Consider the following 25,144-nt stretch of genomic DNA (forward strand, 5'->3'; position numbering starts at 1 on the left):
CTTGAGCAGAGTTCCCTTTGCATTGTACCATCAATAGCCCCAGATTATTCAGATCATGAAGACAGCAAGAGTTCTGGATAAGGTGGAGGTCAGTGAGTGCTCCCACTCCAGGGGATTGTCCAGCTACACAAAGGTGTCCTCCATATGAAGAGTGAATCTCAATCTACAGCCAAAGAGTGTGTCGTGTTCATTGCTAATGTCACATTGAGACCTTTCCCAGAAGTCAAGTTGGATATTTCTCTCTCAGGTACCAATTTAAAAACCATAACAATGCCTAAGAAACAGAAGTGGAATTTGATTTATTTTGAGGGGGGGGGGGAGGTGGGAGAGTAGATAACCATTCTATTTCAAATTGAATCAGAGCACAACCAAGCCAACAACAAGACTGTGGGAATGTTAACATGTTAAGGGGGGAGGGGGGGGCCCACATGGTTGGTATAGCAGTTAAGGGGAAACGCCATTACAGTGCCAGTGATTGGGACCGGGGTTAAAATCACGCGCTGTCTGTAAGGAGTTTGTACGTTCTCCCCTTGTCTGTGTGGATTTTCCCTGGGTGGGGGGTCCAGATTCCTTCCACCATTCAAAACGTCCCGATGGAAATTGGGCAACGTGGACTCGTGGGCCGAAATGGCCTGATACCGTGCTGCATGTCTAAATTTAAAATGACGCCGAAGTGTTTTGCTGTGTCTTTTTTCATTTGTTACCTTGATACTGGCATTTAAAATGTATTAAGTATAAGTGAACTGCAGAGCTTAATGATCAGAAAGGTGCAGGCTACATTACTGGGCTCCCACTAGCCAACAACATGGAGGAAACAACACTCGAGATTATGGGAAGATGCAGCAGGGTAGCTGTTCAACTTGCCCAGTTGTGTCTGGGACTCCTTTCGTGCCAGAGGCTTAGATGAGGCCGAATTTAAGGTGCCTCCAGGAGGGTTTCATTGCAGGGGTGGGGATTGTCACATCAATTCAGCCAGCTACAATTAATCCAATTCAGTCTGTAGCATGTAATCCAGGCTGACACACTCGGCAGAGCGATGGAGGGAATGCTGCACGGCAGAGAATATTAAATGGTAAACTGTGCCCTACGTTGTCTGTGCAAGATGTTTGAAATTTAAAGATTTCTGGGGTAACATTTGAAAAATGGGGAATTTTCTCTTCTGCCAACATTCTTCCCAATGTCAACAAAATCAAATTAAATGTTCAACTTCAGAGAATAATTTTGGGCATAAAATAACTTAAATTTTTGAATGTTAGGCAAATTTGACCATACATAAATATTGCAGTACAAATATGAACCATATTTAACCATATGTAAAGGACGTCATGCCAGAAACTGCAGAGATTTAGCATTCTCCTCAAAACTGCCTTCTTCCATGCCCTAAAGCTACCGATTATTATTAGGGCAGCCAGTGCCAGCCCTGGGCCACACTGATATGCGAGAATTAGGCTGTTGGGCCACGGCGAGCACAATGGTCCAAGCTCCATTGTGCTCATCTGGAACTCGTATCAGGACTGTTTTACCACTACGTTTGGTGCAGTATGAGCAATGTACATTGCACAGTGCAAAGTTAAAGCTCTCCATATCCTTGGCTTTCTCTTCAAGTGAAAAACTCTACAAACTGCATTGTCCCAGAGGAGAAACTGGACACCAGTTAAGTATCAACAGGAGCCAGCAGTTTTGGTTTTTAATAAATGTTTGAATGAAGTAGTAAGTTTACATAACAAATGCTGCCAAGAATAACTGCATCTCCTTAGAAAAATAAATATTAAAATAACTTAAGCAATGGCGTTTCTAACCCTTCATTTAAAGCAACGACTGGAAGAATCCCCAGCAGGCAGATACTTTACACAAGCAGCAGGCAGTTCGGTCAAATCCACAGTTCTGCTCCATCCCAGGACAGTGGTGCGAGAGACGGTGGAATAGGATGAGATCTCACAGAAACAATCTTGAATCCTGAGCGTGGTGTTGTCCTCCGTCTGTGCACAAGTGGCAGTGGGCGAGGAGATGGCTCAATATCATTGGTTGTGATTGAGGCCTTCACTTCTGTTGCTGATACCTGGAGTCTGTCCTCAGTTTGTAGTCACTCAATATATCGCAGAAGAGTTCATACCAGAAAAACACAAGTCCAGTGGAAAAGGCAGCTTTCATTATGCTGGGTGACAAGCCCTTGTAGAACCCTGAAAGCCCCTCACCCCGAGCCACCTGGAACACACAGTCCAGGAACCCGTTGTAAGTCTGTACCTGAAACACAGATGGGGTAACACCGTTACTATTGCCCTATTGCATGCGCCAGCCCACATCCTTCCCAGACCCATAACTGGGCCCATAATCTAAGACTTGGGAGAAAGAGGAACCAGAGAATCGCTATAGTCTGTATTTGGAACAAGCTGCCAGAGGGCGGGATGGTTGGCTTAACGGTAGCACGACACTCTTATAGCGCCAGCGATCGGGTCTAGGGTTTGAATCCCGCGCTGTCTGTGGGCCAAAATGGCCTGTAACCATGCTGTATGTCTAAACAAAGAACTGGATGTGTCAAAAACAGGTAAAATTACAACATTCCAAAGACAGTTGGACAGTCGGGAGAATTTTCAATCCATTTCTGTGCCTGGGAATTTCAATGTATACTATGCCTTACTGAGTGAAACCAGTGAGGCCCTTCTCACCTAGATAGAACCAGACTGTACAAAATCTGCTGGGGAGAAGAACAGGTATTCCTTGAAAATGTCAGCTCTCATGATGTGGACACTGCTGGCATTTCATGCTCATCTCTGGCTGCCCCCAGAATATTTCTGGAAATAATGGTGTCATTTTTATATGACAGAGACCCTACTAGCACCCCGACACACTGCCTTCCAAAAGAAAATGTGCGGATCCTGGGGTGAAGTGCAAGCCATGGATGTGCTGGAGGAACGATGTGACCTGCCGAATTTTCCTCACACATCTGTGCATTGCACCCCTTCCCCAAACCAGCTTACTGTTTTGGGACTTCAGTTACATGTACCAAAGCAGGTGATAAAGTAGCAAGTTTCCTTCACTGGGAAGGCACCAACTACGTTTCTTACTGACAATCCACTTTGTGGTCCTTTAACATGGAATAGTTGTGCTTTGTTTAAAAAAAAAGCATTCTCCGATATTTCTAGATTACAAGTCCAATGATAGTTCTGCAGGCACATTAAGCTACTGTGGGCAATGGTAACAGCATTGGTACTCGAGTAAGAATGACTCAGTGAAGTCATGGTGCCTCACTGCATTTTCATACCAAATCTCAGTATTTATCCTTTGCGATGCACCCGATATTGGGCTAGAAATAACAGGATGCATGTGAGCAGACATATAATGTCCTGGTACATCGATGGAATCAGTGAGACTGACAAGGCTTACTGTGGTAGATTGTACATCAAGGACAAATATCTGGGCAACTGAACAGACAAGATGTGCAGATATAAGCAAAGCCACCCCCGGCTCAGAAATCAGGGTGGGAAATCACCAACATTTCCTCACCATGAAACAGAAAAGAACACAAAAGTCAGTCAGCAAACCCTCACCTGTCCAAAGGAGGCTCGGGCCTTCCCAAAGCCATCCACCTGCAGTCTCTTCTTAAGAAGGTCGAGGGGATACGTGAAAGTTTTACTGATGACCCCTGCACAGCTGCCACACACCAGATTTTGTATGTTACCTTGCAAAAAGAAAAAAAACTGAAGACAGTCATCTCTTTAATGTATCAGCCACCCACGCCTCAATTGTACACATTCCATTCTGGAGATTTGAACAAAAATCTGGACTGATATTCCAGTACCGCCGAACAGGAAATATGTGGGGGTCATCTGTCTATCAGGAGACTGACACTAACCCCATTAGCCCTGGAATATGAATAAAATTTTTTTTTTTAAAAAATCACTGTCTGTAGCACTGGGAAGATAACCTCAGTGTGTCCAGATCAATATTCTCCCTTAAAGCCACAACTAAAAGAGACAGGAGAAACACAAAATGCTGGAGGAACTCGTAAGGTCAAGCACCATCCATGTGGTGATTCATCAGGATTCTAACCGAAACAGGAATTATTTTGAAGTATTGTTGGTTAAGATACTGGCACCATAGATGTCACCCTCCAAGCTTGGTGAAGACAGCCATTGAGAAAGGTTGACACTCCTTGCCTTCAATTCCTCACATCGGAACATTCACCAACTCAACCAAGCATAGAAGCCTTGAGCCTTCTTGACTCGAGGCAGCCAGCAGCCTGGGGCGTCTCAGGGATGGATTAAAAGATCCTCAGCCAAAAAGCAACTCAACTACACTGTGGAAATTCCAAAAGGCTAAATTTAAAAAAAAAACCTTTTTTCTTAAATGCTTTAGATAACATAAACATAGCAAGTTTGGTTTGGAAGTGCAGAATGGGGCAGCCAGGTAGTGAAGTGAAGGAATGGGGTTGGGCAGCTTCCAAAAGGGACAGAATAAAGTTATGTGGACTCTAAACAAGGATCTGGAAATGACCATCCTAGGGGTTCAGTGAAAATAGGCATCGGTCTCAGAATGGGAAGAGAATACAGCTTTGAATAACTTGGTAAAAGGAGAACTGGCAGGGGTTTGGGGGTGAAACAAACTAGGGGCCCAATAGTGCGAGGTCATTGTTGAGATGGGCTGAGTAACCTTGGTGAAGAGATAGGTGGAAGCCCTGAAAGGTTAGCTGTGGGGAAAAACAACTTATGTGGACAGTAATGAGCAAGGCATTGTAGAGCATTATATCCCTACATGGAGTAAATGTGTGTGTGCTGTGTTGGGTTACACATGCAGCCTTCCTGATGCAACTCTAGAAATCACTGCAATGACAGGTGTGCCTGACTTCCATTTTCAATTCTCTCTCTACTACCTTCACCTTCTTTGTAGGTAACAAATATCAGACACTTGCCTATCCCATTGGGTTTGTGAGCCCCAGTCGTTCTCTCTGTTCACTCACCTGAGCTGGCGCCAGCCCATTTGGAGATACGGTGAAGGATGTTGTAGAAGGCAAATTGGAGTCCAGCATAAGGGAAAACAGCTACAACGGTAGGAGTGAGACCACGATAAAATGACAAGGAACCTTCTCTTGAGTACATCGTAATAACTGCATGATAAAGATTCCTGTAAACCTGCAACACAAATTGGAGTCTCCATAGTCCAAAGACAAAGAACATGCACACAATTTTCCACAGCAATACCCATGCTTTATCTCCACATCCAGTTGTCATGTGGAGGCATGAATCTTCGCTCCTGCAACCCGAGTCGAAACCCCCATCTTCACCCCTCCTAAAATATACCAGCTCCAAGGGAGGTCTCACCAGTGCTCTACAAAGCCTCAACGTCACATCCCTGCTCCTCTTATCTATTCCTCTTGAAATGAACGCCAGCATTGCATTTGCCTTCTTCGCCACCGACTCAACCTGCGAGTTGACCTTCAGGCCATCCTGCACAAGCCCTCGGGTCTCTTTGCATCTGGGCATTTTCAATTTTCTCCCCCCAGTTAGAATATTCCGCCCGCTTATTTTTTCTACAAAAGTGCATGACCGTGCACTTTACCACTTCTCTGCCCGTTCTCCTGATCTATCGAAGTCCTGCTGCAGCCTCCTTGTTTCCTTCAACACTACCTGCTTCTCCACCTACCTCTGTCTCATCTGAAAACCTGGCCACAAAGCCATTCATTCCGTAACCTAAATCATTAATATACCACATAAAAAGATGCGGCCCTAACATTGACCCCTGTGGAACACCACTCGCAACTGGCAGCCAACCAGAATATGATCCCCGTATTCCGACTCTCTGCTTCCTGTCAATCAGCCGATGGTCTTCCCACACTAGTTTATTTTCGGTTACAGCATTGGGCTCTTATCTTGTTAAGACATACAGCACAGTAACAGACCATTTCCTGTGAACCCATGCTGCCCAATTATGCTCAATTGATCTACCCCCAGTACATTTCAAAGGATGGGAAGAAATCGGTGCACCCAGAAAAAAAACCACACAGAGACACGGGGAGAACGTACCCACTTATAAGCAGCACGTCCTTACAATTCCAGTCCTGGTTACTCATCCAAATGCTCAACAGCCACTGCATCTCTTGTCTAGCCTGACTGTATAGGTTTGTCAAGCAAGACTTTCACTGGCTTTGGCCTATCCTGTCATGTGCCGCTCTGTTACCTCATCCTTGACAATCATCTTCAACATCTTCCCAACCAGTGATGTCAGGCTAACTGGTCTAGAATTTCCTTCCTGCTGCCCCCTCCCTTCGTGAATAGTATGGTGACATTTGCGATTTTCCAGTCCTCTGGGACCATAATGGAACCTACTGATTCCTGAAAGATCAATACCAATGCCCCCACAATCTCTACCGCCACCTTTCAGGACCCAAGGGTATGATCCATCTGGTCTGGGAGACCTATCCACCCTTAGATCATTAGCTTTCTGAGAACCCACTCCCTTGAAATAGTAACTGCTCTCACTTCCCCGATACCTTTCGACATTGGTAAACTGCTAGTGTCTTCCACGATGAAAACTGATGCAAAAAACTCATTCATTCCCTCTGCCATCTCCTTGTCTCCTTTATTATTTCTCCAGCACCATTTTGCAATGGTCCTGTATCTACTTTCATCTCTCTTACTCTTTGTGTACTTGAAGAAGCTTTTTGTATCTATCCTCTGATATTATTTGCTCACCTACTTTTATGCTTCATCTTTTCTCTCCTATGTATTCACCTTCCCCATTTCTCACAGAAACTCCACCCATTTCCTGCTCTGCCGTCTTCCCTACTAGGGCCCCCTTCCAATCTACTTTGACCAGTCCCTTTCTCATTAGGGTAATTCCCTTTACTCACTGAAATACCGATACACCTGACTTTAATTTCTCCTTGTTAAATGTCAAATTGAACTCAATCATACTGTGATCACTGCCCCCTAATGGTTCCTTTATCCTAAGCTCTCTTACTGCCTCTGGTGCATTAAACAACATTCAATCCAATTCAGCTTATCCCCTCGTGGGCTCATCAACAAGCTGCCCTAAAAAAAATCTCATGGGGTTTCTACAAATTCCCTCTCTTGAGATTGTGATGGAATATTTGGGAATGTTTTTGGGAGATAACTAGGTAAAATTAGAGTAGGTTACATAAACAGATCTTATTTGAAATACTGAAGAATTCATATTCAGTGACTTTACAGAAACTATGGAGAATGCTTTGTACATTTCACAAGTAGGTGCTAATTGAAATGATGTCATGAAATGAATAGACCATTGTCTTGGAAGAACAACCAGAGCCAGGTTGTCGGTTTTGGACCTTTTTGCAAGGCTTTTGACCTCTCTGCAAAGTGCTCACTCACTCAGAGGTCATTGAGAGATTATTGTTTACCTAAAACAACAGATGGGAGCAGAAGATTAACTCCTTGTGTTTGCTGGAAAAGTCGGGTTTTGCAAGTGAGAGAGAGAAGGACATGCTGCTGGCAGTTTGAATCTCAGATAGAGAGAGAGAGACAGAAGGGACACAGAAAACTGTAACAAGCCAGGAGAAGCTTGTTGGAACTGAAACAGAAGCTCCAGAGTGGCAGATGGCTGGAAGTGTTATCTGTCTAATGTTTCTCTTGGAATAAGTGGAACAGAAAGGAACTCTGTGCTAGCCTGAAAGAAAGAGGTTATCATCTACAGAACCCTGATGGGGCAAGTTTAATCAGCAAGACTGAGGTGACTAATGGTGGTACCTCAGTTGTGGAAATCCTGGAACAACACATCTCTCTCTCTCTCTCTTTCTCTCTCTCTCTCTGCAAACCTACAAGAACCTTCCTGAGCAGCAACCATTTATCTTTCGAGCACCAAAGCCTGGTGAACTATATACATGTTAAATTCTGTGCACAGTATAAGAATTGCCTGCAACAGAGAACTTGGAAGAATGAGAAGTGAGATTGATCTGTGAACCAAAGAACTTTTCTTAAATTTACACACACATTACATACACGTGCTCTTAGAATTAGAAGGGGGTTAAGTTGGGTTAGTTAATAGTGATAAGTTAAAGTTTCATTCTGTTTTCATGTTTAAAGATAATTAAAAACAACTTTTGTTTAAGTAGCTACTTGTGGTGAATGTCTATTGCTGCTGAGTTTTGGGGTCCTTTGGGCTCGTAACAAGATCCAGTCCAAACTTAGTTTTCCCCAATCTACTTGTATGTTAAAATCCCCCATAACTAGAACAACATTGCCCTTCTGACACGCCTTTCCACTTGCTGTTGTAATATGTAATTCACATCCAGCTACTGTTTGGAGGTTTGTTTCTCGCAGCCAATGGTGTCCTTTTACCCTCATAATTCCTAAATCCAACCCGCCATGACTCTCTATCTTCTGATCCTATGTCACCTCTTTCTAATGATTTAATGTTGTTCCTTACCAACAAGAGCCACACCGCCCGCTCTGCTTTTTGGAATATTTTATTTTAATTTTCCAAGACTCAAATAGAACATTATTACGTATATCATAAAAATAGAATTTTAAAATTACAGTCTCATAAGATTGCACAAATCTCCCCCCACCATCCCCGCCCAACTGCTAACATTTAAAAGAAGGGGTGTTTGAGCCTGCCTTCATTAATTAGTCCATGTCTTGATCTTCAGGAACCCAACGCTATTAACCTAACTAAATTATTTAAACCTTTTCGGTGAAGTTCATTATCTCCTTAAGCCAGTATGATTCAAATAAGGTTGCCATATTTTAACAAACATGTCATATTTCTTTCTAAGATTACGTTACCTTTTCCGGGGGGGAACAAATTTGCATGTCCATATTCCAGCGAGTAATAAGTTGGGGGTGGGGGGGGGGGGGAGTGGGACTTCCATGTACCAGCGATAACATCTCCTGGCTACCGCTAGTGCAATCTTCACCAATAGGATTTGATATTTTGATAGTTTTGTGTCAATAACCATAAGATGCTCAAATAAATAGTCTGGTTCCAATGGAAAATCCACTTCTATAATTTTTTAATCAAAATTTCCGCCAAGTCGTATCAAAAGGATCTTACTTTCTCACAGAGCCAGGCTGATGCTACCCTCTCTGCTTACCTGCACTGTGCATCTTTGGACATGGACATCCTCCCATTGTCATCCATCCATCTAATGACATCAATGCAGGGTGGCACGATTGGCGTAGTGGTTAGTGCTACACATTTTCAGTGCCAGCAAAAGGAACTGGGTCGAATCCCACGCTGTCTGTAAGGAGTTTGTATGTTCTCAGGTCTGCGTGGGTTTTCCCTGGGTCCCACAGTTTTTAAACATACTGGGGGAGTAGTTGATTGCTTATAAATTGGTTGGCGTGGACTTGAAGGCCGAAATGGCCAGTTACTGTGTTATATGTCTATGATGCCACATCATACCTGCCAATCTGTATGTTCTACAAGGTCATTCACTTTATGCTGTGTGCAGTTAAATACAAAACCTTTAGGCCCACATGTGTTACTTGTTTTGACTGTATCTTTGTGGCATTGCAATTCGTCCTCATGACTGCAATTTTGCCTCATCTGCCCGTCCTTCACACAAACTCCCCACCAATCGACTCTTGTGTGTCAACTGCCTCATCACTTTGGGTCCCATGTCCCTCGTGAGCAGCCCTACACCACTCCACCCTGGTCTCAACCACCATCCACAACTCTGCAACCACCAATGAGGCCTGTTGTTTTGCTGTTACTCAAGCACAGCTTTCCAATATTCTGAAAGAGCTTCTAAGCAGGGTCTCAGCCACCCTGCCTTATCCGCTCCTGCCAAACTTGCTTGTGCAATCCCATCTGCACCTCAACCCCACCCAACCCCTCTACAAAACACTGAGGTGCTTCCGAAAACCTCACTTTCTTACCTTGGGTTCTCCTTGTGCCACAAACCGGGTACGGAGTGTGTCGATTGGTTGCACAGTCACTGTAGCAGAGCATGCTGCCAGACCTCCACAAACAAAGTGCACTAAGGGATTCCTCGAGTTGCACGACAAGGTATTGTGGGCAAATTTTGTTAGAAATTCAAAACTTGCAAACTGGGGGGAAAAAAAGAGGGGGGGGGGAATAAATTATTCAGCGGCAGTCAACATCTTGTGATAAAGCCAATTGAAAATTAAAAGTGGCATTCATCAATCCCCTTGGTACATCAAGATGCCCAAAACAATTTGTAGTCCCCAAAACACTTTTTGTAGCTGATCTTGTGAGCAATATAATTGTCAATATCACCACCAGCAATATGAAGATGAACAGTTCATCTTTAACTTAATATAAAAATAAAAAAGATCATCAAGTTACAACAGATGCAGAAGATGTTCATCAGGATATTTAAGGGATTGGAAGGTTTAAATTATTGGGAGAGGCTGGATGGGCTGGGTCTTTATCCCCTGGAGCACAGGCCACTGGATGTTGACCTTCCAGTACTTTACAACATATTTTTCCCCATGGTAGGTGATTCTAGAACTGGAGGGTGTTCAAGGTGAGAAATTTAAGAGCGACCTAATGGACAAGTTTTTCACTCAACAGGATAGATCATATCAAAGGTTATTTGAGCAGATGTATTGATCAGAAGTGTTTTGAAGAATATGATTCAAGTGCAGGCAAATGGAGCTAGTCCAGAAAGCCAACTTGGTTTGCATGGACCTGGTCTGTACGGCTCTGACTATGACTTCAGGAACTTTTCAAATTTCAAACTCAAGATGTAGTCTCCTGCACTCTGGATGACCATACTGGTAATGCAACTGCTCCTCAGCTGCCAGTTCATTCTCCAGCACTCGGCCTATCCTGTTTTACGAAAATTAACTTTTACAGAGAAACCTGTTTTTGCTTTTACGAAAGGATTTAAAAGCGTTTCTGCTTTTATGAAAATAGCCTCCAATAGTAGTGAATGGGTCTTCACTTTACGCCATTTCGGCCTACGCAAGGTTTCATAGTTTTGTAAAGCGGGGCATACCTGTGCTCAGTTTAATGAGACCAAAGAGTTGAAGAGATATTTTCCTACTCATTAGGATGCTCCTGTAAAGAACTGAAAACGAAGTAGAAACGCGTCATACCTGTACAGCTCCATAAGAGATGGACAGGAGCTGGGCTGGAACATGGCCCTTCCAGAATGCCAGCAGGCCCTCCTCTCTGAATATCGTGCTGGTGGCCTGCACTATGCCATGATACTTGGCCCTTGGCTCCAGCAACGACAAGGGCTCAATCTGGAGCTGGGAAAACAAAACTACAGCAGTGAGCGCGAGGGGAACCCTGCGATTAGCCACCATAAAATACAGGAGGGTAGGGACACAACAGACTGCAGATGCTGGAATCTAGAGCAAAATAATATTTTATACATATAAACATTTCTTTTGCATTTAAACATATATTTTATATTATATTTCTATGTATAGATGTGATTATAAGCTGCATATTATGTATGCCTGTGTACACTGTGGCCCAGAGAAACGCTGTTTTGTCTGGTTGTATACATACAGTCAGATAATAAAGTTGAACCCAGGGCAACGTAGGCTTTCCTGGTATTCACCCATTTCCTTATACAGTTACCTGCATTTACTCACCATCTACAGTAGTAGCCCTGAACTTAGCATTGCTATCCAAAACCCCACCCCCTTCTTCACCGTCTCCTTTCGTAGACATGATAACTTCTTCCTGGTCCCTGTCACATCCAATCAACATCTTTTGTTGGTCTGGATTTTCCCCCAACCCAATGTTTGAATTTGGGGACTTTCTGATATACCCCACTTCTACCCTTTCTGATTTTTTCTTGAAGAGCTCAGGCCAGAAACAGATGCTGAAAAGACCAGCTGAGTTCCTCCAGCATTTTGGTACTTTTTTTTTATAAAGCTTAACCTCTGCTCAGTATTTACCCACTTCCCTGTTCAAACCATAGAGCACACTTGCAGCACAAATACAGGCTCCTTGGCCCAACTAGTCCATGCTAAACTATTATTCTGCCTGGTCCTAGCGACCTGCACCCGGATCCTAGCCGTCCTTTCATCCATGAATCCATCCAATCTCTGGAAATTCAAAATCAAATCGACAATCAGCACCTCCTCCTACAGCTCGTTCCACACTCTCACCACTATCTGTGTGAAGAAGTTCCTCTTAAACATCTCACCTTTCACTCTAAATCTATCCCCTCTTGTTCCCGTCTCACCCAACCTCTGGAAAAAGCCTGCTCGCATTTACTCCAGCCATACCCATTTTGTAAACCTCTACCAAATCTTCCCTCATTCTCCAACGCTCCAAGAAATAAAGTTCTAACCTATTTAACCTTTCCCTACAACTCAGTTCTTCAAATCCCAGCAACGTCCCAGTAAAATTCCTCCGTGCTCTTTCAAGTTTATTGATAGCTTTCCTGTAGTTAGGTGACCAAATCTACCCAGAATACTCCAATTTTTGCCTCATCAATGACTTGTACAACTTCAACATAACATCCCAATTACTGTAGTCACTATTTTGAATTATGAAAGCCAATACGTCACAAGCTCTCTCTACAACCCGGTCTACCTGCGACACCACTGTCAGGGAATTACATATCTGTATTCCTAGATCCCTCTGTTCTGCTCCACTCATCAGTGCTCCACCAGTTACCGTGTATGTCCTGGTTTTATTTACAGCACAGTAAAAACCGATTTTGACTATTTAAGCCCGGGCCACCCATTTACATCCAAGTTAATCTACAACCCCTACATTTTGGTGGGTAGGAGGAAACTAGAGTACCTGGGGAAACGAGGGAAGAACGTAGAAACTCCTCACAGACAGCACTGGATTCAAACCTGGGTTAACCATGCTGCCTAAGTTCTTCTAAGTGCAACACCTCAAGCTTGTCCACATTAAATTTCATCTGCCATTTTGCAGCCCATTCTTACAGCTGATCCAAATCCACTGCAAGCTTTGAAAGCCTTCTACACTGTCCACTACACCCCCAATCTTAGTGTTATCTGCAAATTACAATCCAATATGCTTGATACAGATGACAACCAACAATCAACCCAGGACCGATCTCTGAGGCACACTATTTGTCACAGGCCTCCAGTCAGGAAGACAATCCTCTACTAGAAGCTAATGTCTAAACCAATTTGACTATTTCATCCTTAATAATGAACAACAGAACTTTCTTGACCAATTTCCCATGTGAGACCTTGTCAAAGGCTTTACTAAAGTCCATGTAGACAACATTCCTTCATCAACTTTCCAGTAAACCTCCTCAAAAAGCTACAAGATTGGTTAGACATGACCTACCATGTACAAAGCCAGGTTTATTATCCTGCCTACACAAGTACCGGCCTATAATTTCCAAGATTAATGTTAGAGCCTTTTTAAAACAACGGGCCAACATTAGCTATCCTCCAACCCTCCGGCACCTCAACTGTGGCTAAGGATGTTTTAAATTCTTCTGTTAGGGCCCTTTCAATTTCTGTATGAGACCCCCCTCAAGGTCCAAGGGAATATCTTGTCAGATCTTGGGGATTTACCTGCACAGGACAACAAGCACCTCCTCCTTTCTTGTCTGTATAGTATCTATGACCTCACAGCTGGTTTGTTTCACTTTATTAGACTCAGTGCCCATATCCTGAGTTCATGCAGATGCAAAGAAAACATTTAAGATCTCCCGCATCTCTTTTGGCCCTATACAAAACCACTCTGATCTTCAAGAGGATTAATTTTGTCCCTTGTTATTCTATTGGTCAATACATCTGAAGGAGCCCTTTGGATTTTCCTTCCCCTTGTCTGCCTTGCTTTCTTTTAGGGATCTCCATCTCAAGTGTTTTCTTACATTTCTTATACCCCTCAAGTACCTGCTCTGCACCACTTCTCTCAACCAGGGACCCCATCCTCTGTTAGTCCTGCCTTTCATTTTGACAAGAATTCTTGACGGGGACAGTGAGAGCGGGACTGTAAACAAGAGGAGAAGCGTTTAAAAAGCACCAAGAAAGGTGGGTGTTTGTTTAAATCCCTCCATTGGCTAATTAGCTTCAATAAAAGAAAGAAAAGCTCAAGCAGAGTGACTATTGTGGAGTAGTCAGTGTGTGAGTGAGGATTGGAGGTGTTGGTTCGAGGGGCTTCAGCAAGCAGAGGTAGTGGTGCAGGAGTTGAGGGAAGGCAAGGACAGGTTTTTCTAACTTTTTCCTATTTAATGGCAGCCAGGGCAGGGACATGGTACTCTTACAGAATGACAGTCAGGGAAGCCAACAGTATCCATGATGACTTCATCTGCCAGAAGTCCATCCAGCTGCAGCTCCTCACAAACAGTTTTAAGGAAATGGAGTTGGATGAACTCCAGATCATTCAGGAGGCTGAGGGGGAAATAGGCGGGAGTTTCAGGAATGCAATCACACTTAGATGGCAGGAAGAAGGTAGCTGGCAGATAGACAGAAGAGGGAAATGGAACCGGCCGGCAGTCCAGAGTGCGGCCATTCACCTTGAGCAACAAGTATGTCCCTTTGGATACTGCTGAGAGGGAAGGACCCTCCTGGGCAAGTCAGCAACCAGACCAACAGCACCATGGTCAGCCCGGAGCCTCAGAAGGGGAAAGTCAGGTAGAGCGATGAGGGGACTCCATAGTCATGTGGAACATATAGGAGATTCCACAGTCACAAAAAAGATGCCAGGACAGTGTGTTTCTTCCTGGGTGTTTGGGTCCAGGATGTCTCCGAGAAGGTGCAGAATATTCTTAGTGGAAGAGTGATCAGCCAGAGGTCATCATCATTTAGCGGCACTATGGTGGCACTACAACTCCCAGGAGGCATCGAACTAGCCATGTGACATCAGTGCACGATGTCGAGCACATCATTCTGGCTTTTAAAAGGTCACGCGGGTGATGAGTAAATCCGTTTGATTCACTCTAGAAATGCCTTGTGTGGTTATTTTTTTTTTTTCGAAACTTTATTTATTAATTTTAACGTATGAAGAAAGTAAGTAATTCACGTAAAGAAAAAATACAAAATAAAGTAATACAAGTACAAAGTAACATAGTTAATACAATACCAATCTTGGCATCTCCCCCTAACAACTAAGACTAAAAAAAAAACTATTTTTAACCCCTAAACCCCCCCCTCCCCACCCCCACGATAAAGAGTGAAGAATTAATACTATTAGTATAATTTTTTTTAAAAATATATCTTTTAAAAAAATATCGATATATAAAAAAAACAAAAAAATATTAATTAAGTATTAATTATTAATCCAAAAAAATTTTATTATATAAGAATATATATGAAAAAACAAAAACAAAAAGAACTTAAATGAAAAAAAACCAACTAATAATAAAAAAAACTAAAAAAAAGAAAAAAGAAAGAAAAAAAAGAAAACATATATATAGAAAAAATATATAATAAAAAGTTTTTTTTAAAGAAAAAAAGATTAATTCAAACTTATTTAAATTGTATATAATCAATAAATGGGGTCCACTTTAACATAAAAAGACATCTTATCTTGTATAGAAAAAAAATATTCTTTCCATAACCAAACAAAACTTCATCTCTGAATACCACCTATCTAAAGACAATACATTTCTATTCTTCAAAGTAATCGCTATACATTTCTTGGCCACTGCCAGCGCTAAGTAAATAAAAGAGATCTGATAATTATCTAATTCTAAATCAATCAACGGTTGCATATTCCCTAATAAAAATATATCAGGGACTAATACAATATGAAGATTATATAGATTATTAAATACAGATTGAATACCTTTCCAAAATTGTTGTAACCGATCATACAACCAAACAGCATGTAAAAAAGTACCAGAAACCTGATCACAATGAAAACAAAGATCTGACTTACTAAAACCAAATTTTTTAAATTTTTCGGGTGTTAAATATAATTGATGTATAAAACTATAATTAATCATCGCCAATCTAGCATTAATCAATTTTTGAACACTATTACGGCAGATTTCAGACCAATCTTCAGTTATTGTTAAACTTAAATCTTTTTCCCATTTCATTTTATCTTTATCCCAATCTATTTTATTTCATTTTCCAACAAAATTTCTCAAAATCAGTTTCAGACAGTAAATTCATTAAACGACCGCATACCTGTTTTACAAAAGATCTTAACTGATAATACACAAATAAAGAAGAACCACTTATATCAAATCTCTTTTGCAATTCTACAAAAGAACAAAAATGACCTTCTAAAAAACAGTCAGATAAATTATGTATTCCTTTCTCCTCCCATGGTTTCAAAATAGTATTAGATACCGTGAAAGGAACAAGTTGATTATTATATAATGGTAATCTTCCCGACCACTTATTTTTCAATCCCATTTTATGTAATTTACTTTTCCATAAATTCATTAAATGTTTCAATATTGGTACATCATAAGTTTGTAACAAATTTTTATTCCATCGAAATAAAAATTCATTCGAAAATTTTTCAGAAATAACTGCCAATTCTATCTGTGCCCAACTAGGTGTATCTTGTGTGTCCATTAATGCACTAAGAAATCTAAATTGAGCTGCTTCATAATAAAATTGAAAGTTAGGTAGCCGTAACCCTCCAAATTGAAAATCCCACATCAATTTTTTCAACGCCACCCTAGGAAATTTTCCTTTCCACAAAAAAATCCCTAATTACTTTATATAAATCCTTAAAAAATCTTTTTTGTAAACAACAAGGAATTGATTGAAATAAATATTGTATACGAGGAAAAATATTCATTTTTATAGTATTAATTCTTCCTAATAAACCCAAAGGTAAATCTTTCCATTTAACTAAATCTGCCTTAATCTTCTTCATTAAAGGAAGATAATTAAGTGAATATAAATTTTGGTAGTCAGTATTAACATTAATTCCCAAATATTTAATTTGTTTCATCCACTTCAAATTCGTAATATTTCTAAACATTGAATAATCATCTTTACTAATTGATAAAATTTCATTTTTAGTCCAATTAACCTTATAACCAGATAATTGACCATAAATCTCTAAGGAATCTTGAAGTGCTGGCAGAGAAACATCAGGATCCACCAAATACAGCAAAACGTCATCCGCAAATAAATTTATTTTATAATCTTCATTCAAGACTCTCATACCTTTGATACTATCATTCTGACGTATTAATTTGAGTGGTTATTTTTGTCGTGGTCCCTGCGATCCCAGTGGCCACTATTGGTGACCCCAATGAATCAAAAAACTTAGTTTTGAACAAACGTGGGCTCTGCAGCCGTCGCTGTGAAGCTGCCACCTTTCTGGACAGCTGAGCCTGAACTGCGGTTCCAACAGGCTGAAACATAATTTCGCCTTCGCAAAGTCGAGTTGGACACCACTCGTTATTACCATCTCGTCAGTGCCATGGACCAGGCTGTCGCTAAGAGGGTGTAATGGAGGATTTAGACCAGCTATGCAAGAAGAGATGCAGTTGCATCAGAAGACATAATCTAAATTTACACCATGAGGCCCAGGATGTATATGAATCAGTAGACATTACCTAACTTCCACCATGAGGCCCAGAGATGCAGTTGTCTTTTGTTGGTCGCAGACTGTCAGGAGACCTTGAAGATAATTAAATCATTTGTTCAAAGAGATAAGATCTGAAGTAAACAACTTTTGGGTAATATAAGCCATGGTCCTACTGCTGAAGTTGAGACTCTCCAAGAGGTGGCAACATCTCTCAGCAAGAAGAACTTCAAGATTCCAACCAACGTCCCGGTCCGGGGAGGTGGAGAAGCTGCTACCGGCGCCCAGACAACCTACTACAAGTGTGCAGTCGTCGCCTCGCTTTGGCAGTTGGGACCAGTCCAGGCATTGATAAGTATAATTGGGAAGGGCTTGCATATTGTAGTGTGAATTCAGCTAGTAATAAAGACTTGTATAAACTGAACCGCTCTCAGTGTGTGTGTGTGTCTATTTTCTTTCGGTAGCTCAAACACTGTGACCAATCTAAAACGAACAAAATGAGAGGTATAAGTTTACCCAAGACAGAGGGTCGGCGACTTCCTACGGGATCCACCACGTACCAGCAAGTATGACATTTTTAAAGCACTTTTATTACATGTGTATGGTATGTCCAATAGGGAAATGGCAGCCAAACTACGATATCTCGATGGGTTGGGAAATCACGCCCCTTCAGAACTAATGGACGAAATGCTGTTCCTGGCAGCTGGCGAAAGGCCCAATATGTTATTCGAGCAGCTCTTTTTAGAGCTAATGCCAGATGATATTAGGCTCTTGTTATCCAAGTGTTCATTTGAAGACCAAGGCCTGTAGTGGTGGAGGCAGACTAAAAAACACAACAAAGAAAAACAAGTCTGCACAACCCACCCCTCCGATCTTGACCCTGTGTCGCACTCTAGCGCTTTTAGCACATCACTCCCTACAAGCAGGCAACGCCCCAAGACAAACAAGCAGCCTGTGGACACCTCATCTTGGTGTTATGACCACAAGAGTTGGGGAGTAAATGCCTGCAAGTGCTTTGCACCTTGCCCGTTTGCAGGAAATGCCCATCCAACCGTCAGTAAGGGCTGCGGCAGTTGGCAAGAAAACTTCTCAGCTACCCAGTTTTAAATGCAGCCACCGCCCTTTCTACAGATGCTTCCACTATGGCCGTAGGAGGTCCACTTCATTAATGTGTCAACGGGCAATGGAAACCATCAGCATTCTTCAGCCGCCATCTCCATGAAGCAGAGAAGAAATTCCAGAGCTTTTGATAAGGAGCTTTTGGTCATTTACTTGTTTATTTGACACTTCTGAAATTTTTTTGGAGGGCAGAGATTTTACTATGTACACCAACCACAAGCCCTAACATTTGTATTTTCCAAGGTCGCAGAGCCCTGGTCAGCACGTCAACAAAGCCAATTACCATTCATTTCAGAATTCACCACAAAAAGAATGTAGTAGCTGATGTACTTTCCCGCTCTGCTCCACTCAAAGTTTTGTCTGTAGATCAAGGTATTGACTACACAGCTTTGGCCACAGCCCAAGAACATGACCACGAGACGAATGCTTATTAGACTGCAATCACGAACCTGCAATTGAAAGATGTCCAGTTTGGAGATAATGGCAAACGACTCCTCTGTGATACATCAGCGGCACAGTAGTTCCGGCATCATGGAAATGTCGAGTATTCGACTCTGTGCGTGGTCTCTCACATCCATCAATTAGGTCAACTGATCATATGGGTTCAGCACTGTCTTAAAAAAGATGTTACACAAATGGCAAAGTCCTGCATTGCTTGCCAGACAGCAGAAGTTCAGCGTTGGTCCCTTTCCTGTATCAAGAGGATACAGTTATCTCTTTACAGAAATAGGTTTACGCGGTGGCCCTTGGCCATGCCTATGGTAGATGCTACTGCAGATAATTGTGCTGGGGCATTGCTCAGTTCCTGGGGGTCTCGTTTTGGTTTACTGCCACATGTTACTTCAGAAAGACGACCACAATTTACTTCCTTGTTGTGGATGGCCTTGTCTCTCTTGCTTGATACAGTTCATCATACAAATCATCCCCAGGCAAATGGAATGGTGGAAAGATTTCATCGACATCTCAAGTCGGCCTTGATGGCTCAGTTAGAGAGTCCGAACTGGGCTGATTAACTGCCCTGGATATTACTGGGCATTAGAACAACTCCAAAGGAGGACCTCCAAGCTTCATCTACGGACCACTGGTGGTTCCAAGGGAGTACATCCCCTACCATTCCAACTCCAGCAATGATCCGAAGGAACTGTTGAGCAGGCTAAGGAAGACTGTACGAAAATTGACCTCTATACCACCATCGTCACATGGAGAACACTCTTATTTTGTGCCTGAAGACCTCAAAAACTGCAAACATGTCTTTGTCTGAAGGGGAACACTTGGTCAACATTTACAGACTCCCTACAAAGGTCTTTATAGGATACTCAGACAAACTAGGTTGACCTGTATTTTGGACATTGGAGGGAAGCCACAGTCTTTCACTATTGACAGGCTTAAACCACCTCATGTGGACAAGTCTTCCCCACTGCAGCAGCCAACAGTCCGTCACAGAGGTCAACAACCTAAAAGGCAGACAAACCTTTCTGCCGGATCGCGGGGTGGTGGGGGGGGGGGTGGGTGTAGCAACACTATAGCGGCACTTCAACCCCCAGGAGGCATTGAACCAGCTGTGTGGTGTCAGTGTGTCATGACATCAGCACATATCAAGCGCGAGATTCTTGTTTTTAGAAGGTTGCGTGGGAGATGAAGGTTAAATCCATTTGATTCACTCTAGAAATGCCTTGTGTAGTTATTTTGTTGTGTCCACTGCGATTCCAGTGGCCACAATCGTTGGTACATATTGGTACCAATGATGTAGGCAGGAGAGGGCTACAGGTCCTGCAAAGTAAGTTTAGGGAGTTAGGAAGGAGGCCGAAGAGCAGGACCTCCCGGTGCCACAAGCTAGGGAAGGTCAGAACAGGAAGATAGTGCAGTCAAATAGGCAGGAGAGTTCTTAATACCTTGGATTGTTGGAATCTTTTCTGGGAAGGGGAGACCGGCACAAGTGGGACACAAGTGAACTGGAGTGGTAAGTTTGCTAATATTGTTAGTGATTTAAACTAGTTTCACAGGGGTAGGGTGGATGGGTGGGAACCAAAGTGAAGAAGCAGAGGAAGATGATGGTTAGTGCACAAGTAGAGGTAACTAGTGGGGAATTTGCATGAAATGACAAGCAGATAGGGCAAAATTGCTTAGAATAAAGGAACCTTAGGGGGCAGTGGTCACAATATGATTGAGTTTAATTAGAAGTTTAACAAGGAGCAAATAAAGTCAGATGAGGAGAAACCAGAGAGTAGCGGTGAATGATTGCTTTTCCGATTGGAGGCCTGTGATAGTGGTGTGCCTCAGAGATCGGTGCTGGGACCATTTTTGTTTGACATCTATATCAATGATCTGGATGATAATGTGGTAAATTAGATCAGCAGGTTTGCAGATGATGCTAAGATTGGAGGTGCTGTGGATGGCGAGGAAGGTTTTCAGCTTGCATAAGGAATCTGGACCAGCTGGAAAAATGGCCGATGGAATTTAATGCAGACAAGGATGCGGTGTTGCATTTTGGGAGACGAACCAAGAAAGGACGCACACGGTTAATGGTCAGTCACTGAGGAGTGCGGTAGAACAGAGGGATCTGGGAAAACAGATACAAAATTACCTGAAAGTGGTTTCACAAGTGGACAAAGTTGTAAAGAGAGCTTTTGGCACATTGACCTTCATAAATCAAATTTATTGAGTACACAGGAGTTGGGATGTGATGGTAAATTATATAAGACATTGGCGAGGCCAAATTTGGAGTATTGTGTGCAGTTTTGGTCACTTAAGAACAAGAAAAATATCAATAAGATAGAAAGAGGGCAGAGAAGATTTACTAAGATGCTGCCTGGACTTCAGGAACTGAGTTACAGGGAAAAGTTAAACAGGTTAGGACTTTATTCCTTGGAGTGTAGAAAAATGAGGGGAGATTTGAGAGGTATTTAAAATTATGAGGGGGATAGACAGAGTAAATGTAGGTAGGCTTTTTCCACTGAGGGTCGGTGAGATACAAACCAGAGGAAATGGGTCAAGGGTGAAATGGGAAAATAAGTGGTTGTTATATTCAGAATATTTACATTTTGATTTACATTGATTAGATCTTAATATGTATGCTTAATTTTTTTTTCTTTTCTTTATGGCTCTCCTTAAGAGAGTTGGCTGAAGGGGGGGGGGGGTTCTTTTTTCTTCTCTCTTTCTTTTCTTTCTTTTATATATATATAAAATATAACGTTCATGTTTATGGTTTATTGTTATATATGTTACTTATTATCTGTACTTTGAATGAATAAATAAAGTTTTTTTTAAAAAAAGAGAAAGGGAAAAAGTTTAGGGGGAACTTCTTCACTTAGAGAGTGGTGGAAGTGTGGAATGAGCTGCCAGCTGAGGAGATGAATGCAGGCTCAATTTTAACATTTAATAAGAATTTGGACAGGTACGTGGATTGGAGGGGTATGGACTGGGTACAGATCAGTGGGACTAGGCAAAAAACTGGTTCGGTACAGATTAGAAGGGCCGAGAGGCCTGCTTCTGTGCTGTAATGTTCTATGTGACAGTATTTAAGTGGAACAAAAGGTGTTACAGTAGCATGAGAGAGGAACTGGCCAAAGTAGTTAAGGAAACGGAGACTGCAGAAGGACCTGGACAGGAGAAATGGCAAAATGAAATGCAATGTCAGTGAATATGAGATGTGTTTTCCTTAAAATTTTGTATGTTAAACTCAACAAAAATATTTAAAAGAGAAATACAATGTTGGAAAGTGCACTTTGATAGAGAAAGATGAAAGGGCGGAATATTTTCTAAATGGGGAGAAAATTGAAAATACCCAGATGCAGAGGGACCTGGGAGTCCTCATGCAGGACGGCCTGAAGGTAAACTTGCAGGTTGAGTTGAGGGTGAAGAAAGCGAATGCAATGTTGGTGTTTATTTCAAGAGGAATAGAATATGAGAGCAGGGATGTTGTGATGTTGAGACTTTATAAAGCCCTGGCGAGACCTCATTTGGAGTATTGTGAGCAGTTTTGGGCTCATTATTTAAAAGATGTGCTGACTTTAGAAAGGGTTCAAAGGAGGTTCACCAGGATGCTTCCGGGATGAACGGGTTCTTATATGAAGGAGTATTTTACAGCTCTTGGCCTGTACTTATTGGAATTTAGGAGAATGAGAGGGATCTCACTGAACCATTTCAGATGTAGAAAGGTTGTTTCCCGCGGTGGGAGAGTCTAGGACACAAGTTCAGGATCCACTGTAAGAGAGATGCAGGGTAATTTCTTAAGCAAGAGGATGGTGGGCCATAGATGGTTGTGGAGACCAGATCATTTAAGACTGAGATTGATAGGTTCTTGATTAGCCAAGGCATTAAAGGTTATGGGGAGGAGGCCGGGCAGTGGGGCTGAGTGGGAAAATGAATCAGCTCATGATTAAATGGTGGGGCCAATTTCTGCTCCTATGTTTTATAGGAATGAACAACCCCTTTCCTCTCCAAAATTTCATCTTTGAAGGCCTCCCACTTACCAAGCACACCAGGGAACAACCTGTCCCAATCCTTTCTGATACCATCAACATTGGCCTTTATATAAAATCTCAACCCAGCGCCCCTTACCATCAGAGAAAGAGAAGCAAAAGAGTTCCTCCCCCACCCAGTCAAAGAGTGTCCGTGGATTCATCTCCAACACTCTCAGAGCCTCCGCAGCCACAGAGTCCAGTCCAAACCATCTATGATCGATGTCCAAATCAACTGTTATAACCAGTTGAAACCCCTACACACACCTCCATCACTTGTCTTATCTCATCCTGCAATAGAAAATCCAGTGCAGGTGCCTAACCTTTTATTCGGGATCATCAGGACTAGACGCCTACTGTTTTTTCAGAATCTTCCATATTTCGGAATCACTTTGATTTCAGTCCCTTTAAGCAAATGCCTCACACGTAGCCCCCGCTATCTGCCCCACCCCCTCCGGCTGTCTGTCTGCCTGCCAGCACCAGAGCAGTTTCAGCTGCGTGGGGGATTACTGGCAAGGAAGACGGCCATTGCTCCCGCATTGAGCCATCCGCTTCTCTCCCACCGGGTGCTGGGGGCTGAGAGTCACCTTTCCACTAAAGGTTGGAGAGGGCACCCACAGGGGTGGGAACAATGGGGACCGGGGGGTGGGGCTCCCTCTGAAAACGGAGAATTTATTACGGGAAATTAATGTTACTTATGTGTAATGTTATATACTGAGAAAAGTGCTGATGTTTGGAGGTTGCCGCTGATCGGAATTCCAGATAAAAGGTTACACACCTGTGGAGACCTGTATGTATTGATCAAGGAAAATTTCCTGGACACATTTGACTGATTCTAACCCATCTAGCCCTTTTACAGTATGGAAGTCCCAGTCAATGTGTGCAAAGTTATAATCAGAGCTTTGATTCTTGCAAATATCTGCTATCGCTCCAAAGTTGCACCTCTAATTCCTGCCAACTATTTGGAGATGTATAATACAATCCCGTTAACGTGGTCATCGCTTTCACATTTCTCAGTTCCACCTTTATACCCTCACCCTGTGCTTTTTAGTTTGTCCTGTCTCAGCACTGCTGACACTTCTCGCCCTCTATCACATCTGAAACAAGTGAACACCAGAACATTGAGCCCTGACCCTCCTGCAACTAAGTCTCCCTCTTGGCCATAATGTCATAAATTCACATAATGTCATAATTCAGATCCATACTGTAACCGTGTTCACCTTTCCAACTAATATTAAAATAGCCACAATTCAGAACATTATTCCCAATGCACACAAGCTTTTGGTTCTGTCTTTGAATGCAGAATTCAGACTCACAACCCATCCCCATGCAAATCAACTTTCAAACGCCCCCGGCCAGTCAGGTCCTGCCGGGGGGTGGGGGGCTCTGGCTGGCCAGATCCTGCCGGGGGCGGGTCCTGCCGTGGGAGGGAGAGGGAATGGGGCGGATCCTCGAGATGGAGGGTCCTGGGTGGAGGTGGGCGGGTCCTGGAGGGCGTGGGAGAAGGAGGGGGCGGGTCCTGACAGAGGGAAGGGTAAGGGGGCAGGTCCTGGCCTCCCCACATGGGCCGCTCGCTCCCTCCTCGTGGCCGACGGCACCCCTGGGTGCAGCCACCCTTCCCCTTTACCTGGAAGCGGATCTTGAGCACATCCAACGGGTTGATGATGACCCGGGTGAGAAGTCCGGCCGCTGACCCAGCGAGCGCCGCCTCGCCCGAGGAAAGGCCACGGCCTTGTACACGGGGCTCTGGGTCATAGCCCACCATGCTCCCGGACACGGCTGCACCGGAAGTGGCGACATCGTGATTGGCATCGCATCGTGGCCAATCGCAGACCAGCAGGATTTTAGCACTTCGATCGCTGGATCATTGACAGGAAAGTATCCAATCAAAATGCAGCGGCGAGACCGTAGGCCAATCGGAGGAAAGAAATAGATGTCAATCATACAGAGCCAGGTGTTCTTTATCACACCCTTTCGCCAATGAAAATGCATTATCCACATCATCACAGGGAAGGATGTTGAAGGGGGATAAAGCGGAGGGAGGATGAATGGGAGGAGGATGAATGGGAGGAGGAGGGATGTTTGAGGGGAAGATGGGGACAGGACAGGAGGGGTGGATGGAAGGGTGAGGGGACTGAGAGAGGGGGACGGGAAGGGGGGGCGAGGGGGTA

The 25,144-nt window shown here is 43.0% G+C and overlaps 1 protein-coding gene across 1 annotated transcript; it reads right to left on the bottom strand.

Annotated features, from left to right (window-relative positions):
- Window positions 1-1,615: 1,615 nt before the first annotated feature.
- slc25a19 (solute carrier family 25 member 19) lies at window positions 1,616-24,749 on the bottom strand. The gene is made up of 6 exons (XM_069929304.1): window positions 24,601-24,749; window positions 11,040-11,195; window positions 9,855-10,025; window positions 4,958-5,129; window positions 3,549-3,679; window positions 1,616-2,244 (listed from the first exon to the last, which is right to left on the bottom strand). The coding sequence occupies exons 1-6, from the start codon at window positions 24,736-24,738 to the stop codon at window positions 2,041-2,043; spliced, it is 972 nt and encodes a 323-aa protein (XP_069785405.1). The 5' UTR covers window positions 24,739-24,749; the 3' UTR covers window positions 1,616-2,040.
- Window positions 24,750-25,144: the final 395 nt, after the last annotated feature.

This window comes from Narcine bancroftii, chromosome 3 (genome assembly GCF_036971445.1).
Source record: "Narcine bancroftii isolate sNarBan1 chromosome 3, sNarBan1.hap1, whole genome shotgun sequence".
Lineage (NCBI taxonomy): Eukaryota > Metazoa > Chordata > Chondrichthyes > Torpediniformes > Narcinidae > Narcine > Narcine bancroftii.